Consider the following 7,274-nt stretch of genomic DNA (forward strand, 5'->3'; position numbering starts at 1 on the left):
TGCCGAAGTCTCCCCCCAACCCGTATGATTCCCTCGCCGGGGTCCAGTTCAGGGGACAGGGTAAGGAGACGACTACTTCGGAGTACTGCTTTCCCTGCCTTAAGGTGGCATAACTCCTCTGGGAAGCATTCAGCCTGGACTCTCTGGAAGATCGTCATCTCTGCCTGCCGATAGTCTGCTGCTGTCAGGGCCTTATCTCGATCTGCCGCCCCATGCCCCTCCTGCGCTACGGCCTCGACCATGGCCCTCCAACAAAGGTATGACTTGCTCAAATGTGTCTCTGGTAGGTCTGCTCTCGATACCACTCCGCATGAAACCTACTTCTTGTACTCTGTGACATCCTGTTCTGTTACCTCTCCAGGTAAGGATGGCCATTCAGCAGGTCCCTTGAGGAGGAAGGAAGGCCCTTGGCTCCAACGGTTCGGCTCGGCCAACTCTGCCAAGGTCTTCCCTCTCGTCAAATCATCTGCCGGGTTCTGTGTGGAGTCAACGTAGCGCCAGGTACATCATCCTGTAAGCTCTTGGATCTCGGCTACACGAGTACCCACAAAGACTTTAAAGCGGCATGATTCTGACTGCAACCAGGTCAACACTGTTGTAGAGTCACTCCAAAGGATTGTCTGATCTGTCTCTTATATCTGAGGATGCCTGCAACCTGTACACGCCTCGCCTTGGCCTCCAGAAGCTCCAGCGCTTCCTTATCCTGCTTCGATCTCATAACCGACTTGTCGGTCTGGTATGGCAGTATGTCCATCTTCCAGAGCTTCTCGACATTCTGCATCAGCTCCGTCATCTGGGGTGAGATACTAGTGAAGAGACACTGCTGGGCACTCGGAGCCCACTGGGTAAGGTGTGCAGGTCCTTGAAGTGTCCATCCCAGACTTGTGTGGATGGCTGCCGGTCCTCCAGGAGGGACCAGTCTCACCGGTTCGATCGGAGTAAGTAGATGAGGGTAGTCCACTCCAATCAGCACAAGCGGTTTGACATGTTCAAATGTCTCAAGAGGAAGATCTGCCAGGTGTTTGTACTTCCTCTTCAAACTGGCGATTGGGTAAATGTGGTCTGCCAAGCCCAAGAGTTGTGAGGTGAAAGCCTCCACTACCCAAAAGGTTTTCTTGGGATTCATAGGGGAGGAGATGTTGAATGAGACTACTGATCCCTTCAGGATTTGGACTTCCTGTCGAATGGTCCGCAGAGCAAGGTCCTCTGGCTTCTTATGCAGGCCCAGTTTGTCAACAGCTTCAGGGACGAGCATTGTGCGCTCTGAACCATCATCCAGTATTGCATAAGTGTCTAGTGTCCGGTCTCTGTTACGCAGTAGAACTCTGACGACTTTCAGCAGAACACGAGTGTGGTCCGATGGTCTGTCAAGATAGAGGACTTCTGTACTGGTGCTCACCAGGCAACTTTCAGACTTCGGCTGCTCAGCCGGGGGGCGGGAGTTGGCATCGTGAAGAACTCTCAAATGCTTCCCCTGACACACATCGCAGAGCTTCTTAAGGTCACATTGTGCCACCTGATATGCTCTCCCGCATCTCCTATTAACCCTGATCCACTCTATGATCTCCTCTTTATTGAGTTTCTGGAAATTTGGACACTTATTTAGGAAGTGCTGTGTGCCCTCACAATATGGACAGTAGGGTTTTGCTTTGCCTTTCCACCTCTGCACAGACGAGCTTTGACCCTCTTGCCGGGATACTGGGTTCAGCGTATGGATCTCTGCTCCATGGAGTACCGTAGCTGGTGGTCTGCTGCGACGTTTCTCAGCTCGGTAGCCTGGTAACCCTTGGGCACGAGTGTCCGTAGGGTTGTCATAACCTTGGCACCATGACTCATATCGAAGCCATTCTGCCAGGTCAAGCAGTGTATGAGTATGTCCAGGACGATGGAACATCTGACGTCGGAAGTTAGCTCTCATCTCCATCGGAAGCTTGGTAAGGAGTCGGGCCACATGTGAGCCGCATCTCAGCTCGACTTCTCCGTCTGGCCCCAGTGTCTGTAGCATGCCCACAAGTGACTGTATGTGCAGGGAGAATCTCTCAAAGGCAGCTATGTCCCCTCTTCTAATCTCAGGGGAATCAATCACCGCAGCGATCCTCTTCAAGGCGACATGATGCGACTGGCCAAACTTTTCAGTCAAGGCTGCCATAGTGTCAGTGTACGGCTGGGGTGAGTTGATAAAGGAGTCAGCGATAAGACAGGCTTCTTCAAGTTTCACATGATCTACAAGTATCTGATACTTGAAAAGCTCCGAAGCATCAGTGGGTAGCAGGTTTGCTAAAGCCAATTTCAGCCGAGAGAACTCCATCGGGTCATTATGGACAAAAAACGGAATTTTCGGCACAGGCCCCTTGTACTCTCCTACCCTTGGAGTTGCCGACATTGGTGAGAACTGTCTGCCTGAGGCGGGGTGTGGCAGGCGGATATCAGGCCTAGCTGGATACTGAGTTGGGGATGCCTCATCTGTGCGATATATACTGGGCTGCGGCCGTGAAATAGGTGAGTAAAGTTTTGGCCTCTGGGTGCTGGACCGGATGTCATACTCTTCAGGACCTCGTCTCGGCTGAGGGGGGTTCAAGCTCTGAGGGGTAGAATGTGGACGAGTGTGAGCTGTAATGCTGGATGATACACTGTCCCTCATGAGCTGTAGCTCGCTCATCATTCGGTCTATGAAAATGACCACTCGCTGCTCCTCACCAACTGCGGACTTTGGGGGGTTGTCAGATGAAGGCCACGGCGGAGGAGGCAGTTCCTCATCATAATCCTCTTCCTCTAGGGCTAACGAGTCATCTGGTAATGGAAGGGGTGGCATTGGCCATTGCTCTGAGGTCTGATCCCTCTGCACTGTTCCTCTCATTCTGACTGAGGCTGTTGACTCACGCGATTCCTTCCTATTATCATAAGGTGAGGTGAAACTATGCTGCACATTCTCTCTGGTCCCACTTAACTCAGCTCCCTCTTCTATGTGGGGTGTATAGATAGGTAGCCATCCTAACCTTGTATCAATGAAGCTCTCCTCTAAGCTTGGGAAATAATCGTCCTGTGCCCGAGCAGTCCTACCCCATGTCACGTGAGGCTGCGAGCTCCATTCTTACCCTCTAGGCATGGGTTGTTCAGGACTATCAGGTGCTGGGCCATATCTCTTGGGTCACACTACATTGACCTCGTAATCTGTCAGATAGGATGGCGGCCTCACCTGACGTTTGGGCTGAGTGGATGGGCCCCATGATGCTTCGCCGCTCTGCTGCATGCTCCCAGCACCGTTGCTATCTGGCTCGAAGGACTACAAATGTAGCGAAGGCTACCTTGAAAGATAATAAGGGCTTGGTTTTGAAGGGAATAGCAGTGTACCAGGTGTGTCGGTCAGAACACGACAGAGAGGGAAGTGATTAACTTGAACTGGTTTAATTTGACCAGTAGGTAAATATACATCAGAGGGGGGAGCCAACCATAAACTTGCACCTTAAATGCAAGTTTATTCAATGCCCACTTGAATGCGGAACAGCTTCCAGCTACGGTGGAAGAAGCAACAGTGAGTCCATCGGACCTCCAGAGGTTGAATCCAAAGGGATTAAATGAGTCCAAGAAAGGAACAGTCAGTTTGAAGCCCTTAGGAGTGGTGGCGAGCGATTAAACAGTGACTGATAGAGATGCGGGTCATGAGAGGCACATGTACATCGCAGATACTGAGTAATGTCCTGACTTTAGATGAGTTTGTGCTGTGTCTTCAGATGGGAGTGTAACACATGAATTGTGCTGGTATTTGGTGTGGTTTGATCTGTAACAGACAAGAAGCAGCACTCTAATATAAGTAAGCACATCATCACAGCCTTAATACACAAACTATTGACTCCTCCCCTCACATGGACATAATAATATGTAAACACATAATACAATCACAAGCTGACAAGCATTGTCACTCACAATAACATCTTTTAACATTTTACTGGCATTATTTATCAACATGAGATATTATAACATCCTAAACATGTCTATAAAGACTGTAGAGCGACATAAGCTTGAGCACAGATGAATAAGTACCGTCACGTAACATTATGCAGTCAATAACTGCGTCATACTATATAACAATGAGCATAAATCAGTAAACGTGATAGTATAAACCTTACTCACTCTTATAAGACGCACAAAGCACAATATACACTCGATCTGTGGCTGTAATCAATGCTATTTCTCTTCCCCAGTACCCGTGCCACTGACGAACTGATATCTGCTGCAGCTGATGCAATATGCGATCGCTCCGTGCCAAGTTGCTTCACTTCTGATCTCCCATATGCGTCGTACTTTCATAATAAAAGTCCCTGTTCTAGTCATTGCTACAGTGCTCCTAATTCTCTCAATCGCCTTTTGCACACATGGTTTATGTTAGACGAGTGTTGCTTTTACAAAACCACATTATAATCCACTCAAACTCATAGTGAACTCACAGTCCACCGTTGGAAGGCAAAAGAGCATTCCTTGACCGGGAATAGAATCCAGGTCACGGAGGTGAGAGCACTGAATCCTAATCACTAGACCACCAGGTAAGGGCTGGTTGGCTACACTCCTGATAACAGCATGAGAATAAGCAGACAGCAATTCTAGCCTCTTTCTCGTCGAAAACCAACAAGTCTGGTGCAATCGCGAGGCATTTCTGTCGGTGGGCCAGCGGTGCAATGGGTAACCTGTCTGACTACGAATCAGAAGATTCTAGTTTTTACCCCTGGCTGGCTTGCTCTTTGAGTAAAACAACAGATCCCTTGAATGCATGCAACACGATTTAATTCAGTAAACGATCCCTTCAGATAATTCTTGTTTTGTTAAATTAATCTCACACTGATAAAGTCACACACCAAAAGCCATAGGCCACTACAAAACCCTGCCCCCACACTGGCCACACGTATGGAAAGTGGCCCAGAAGTCTGTAACCAGTTCAAGGCAGTTCCCATATGGTCTAGCGGTTAGGTTTCCTGGTTTTCTCCCAGGTGGCTCGGGTTCGACTAGACGACCAGGCAAATTTCCAAGCACGCATATTTTATTCCACAAAAACCGTATGTTGCACACCCATTCCAATGTCTATGGGAGATGCGCACATGCTTCGTGATTGCCATTCATCTGTTTGTAAGATATATCCGGAATGCCATATTTAACCTGTGACCTCCATCATGAAGTAGGATATTGTCCTTTATTGATCAGTGGATGTGTTATGCCATCTGTTTTGTAATATATCATGTCACACCACAATTAACCCACGATCTCCATTGTTGAAACATTAGTCATGTTTGAACTCGATCACCCGGGCAGCTGTGGACCACATGTGCTCGTATTGGGTGGAGCTCCCTAGCGTACTTGTTTAAATAGAGCAGGCCATTTCTGTGGAAAATCAGAAAAGAGCGGATAAATGAGAAAATAATACAATAAAAAAACTCAGATTATAATAATCTCTCTCTCTCTCACACACACACACACACACACACACACGCCTTGGCTTTTGTTTTCTGGGGACACTCCATAGGCGTAATGATTTTGTACTGTACAAACACCTACCCATCAGACAAACATGTCTGCACATACTTACATTCTTAATTTAATATTGTTTGTAAGCAATCTTAATTATGAGGACTCACCATAGACTTTCACCATAAACCAAATTTACGTTGTTATATCAGAGTAATACCCATGTCTTTATACAAATTTGTGCTCTGATAAATCATATAAACAAGCACACACACACACATTCATAAACATTACAGGCTAAAAGAGACTTATCCCCATTTTAAAGAATATGACAGCATGTTACTAAAGCAAATCATTCATTTTAAACAACTATTCAACATTTATTTAAGCTTATTGAACTTATAAAACACATCGTAGTAACAAACATTTTATTAAAGCAAAGCAAATCATTTTATCATACATTTTAATAATGTATTCAACATTTTATTTATGTTTATTGAACTTATAAAACACATTTTAAACAAGCATTTTAAACGAAAATTTTAGTTTTTCACTAACTACGCATAAACGTTGTTTTCGCAAAAACACAAACATGTACATTCATGCTGCTCACATATTGTTGTATCCCAGCTTGTATTGAATACAGTATAATCAGACTTTAGCCATTAATATATTTTTAAGACACTGAAAAACACAAATGTCAGGGCATGTCAAAACATCTCCAGTGCCACACACACACACACACACACATACATATACATAAACATTACAGGCTAAAAGAGACTTATACCCATTTTAAAGAATATGACAGCATGTTACTAAAGCAAATCATACATTTTAAACAACTATTCTACATTTATTTAAGCTTATTGAACTTATAAAACACATCGTAGTAACAAACATTTTATTAAAGCAAAGCAAATGATTTATCATACATTTTAATTATGTATTCAACATTTATTTATGTTTATTGAACTTATAAAACTCATTTTAAACAAGCATTTTAAATGAAAATTTTAGTTTTTCATTAACTACGCATAAACGTTGTTTTTGCAAAAATACAAACATGTACAATCATGTAAAAACATCTCCAGTGCACCAGTGATTATACATAACATACTTTATAAAAAATAAACATTTACTATAGTTTAATTTGACAATAAAAACGTTTTACATTATTCTGGGGCCAATGACGTTCATACCCTCAAGTAAAATGTAGGGATGCACCGATACCGGTATCGGTATCGGGCCCGATACTGGTCTCCTATACTCGCACTCGTACTCGTTAAAATGCCCCGATACCAAACGCCGATACCACACAGCATGTGATCAGCACCATATTCAAACAAAGGAACACAGACAACAGAACAGCAGACAGCAGAAAGGAATTAAGGATGTCTACTACGAAGTATATGTATGCAATGAATATAATGTTAAACATTCAGTATTAACGCCTGTATAGCTGATGTGCGCGAGCTGATAAACAAAGCACGCTGAGTGGATTGAGCGCGCGGCGGCGCAGATGCGCGAGCTTGTCGAGTGAATATATCTTTCTCACAGACATCACTGGAAAGTTTGTAGTTCGGTCGGATACGTCAAAAACAAGTAAAACAACGCACAGACAGAGAGAGAGAGAGCGAGAGAGAGAGCGCGCTCAATTCTTTTGTGTGATCTTTGATGTTCACTCACTTAACACACGCATCATTTGGATTAAAACGAAATTGTAAAAATAAAACCATTCATAGGGGCATTCACTATAAACATCATTTATTTTCAACCGTAGGCATACACGACTTTCTGGCAAAAGTGAATCTAGCAGC

The 7,274-nt window shown here is 44.7% G+C and overlaps 1 protein-coding gene across 1 annotated transcript; it reads right to left on the minus strand.

The window, feature by feature from the left end:
• Positions 1–586: 586 nt before the first annotated feature.
• On the minus strand, positions 587–4,258 carry LOC107671486 (uncharacterized). The gene is made up of 2 exons (XM_016464415.1): positions 4,132–4,258; positions 587–3,778 (listed from the first exon to the last, which is right to left on the minus strand). The coding sequence occupies exon 2, from the start codon at positions 2,855–2,857 to the stop codon at positions 587–589; it is 2,271 nt and encodes a 756-aa protein (XP_016319901.1). The 5' UTR covers positions 2,858–3,778; positions 4,132–4,258.
• Between the last annotated feature and the right edge of the window lie 3,016 nt (positions 4,259–7,274).

This window comes from Sinocyclocheilus anshuiensis, unplaced genomic scaffold (genome assembly GCF_001515605.1).
Source record: "Sinocyclocheilus anshuiensis isolate Anshui unplaced genomic scaffold, SAMN03320099.WGS_v1.1 scaffold3871, whole genome shotgun sequence".
Lineage (NCBI taxonomy): Eukaryota > Metazoa > Chordata > Actinopteri > Cypriniformes > Cyprinidae > Sinocyclocheilus > Sinocyclocheilus anshuiensis.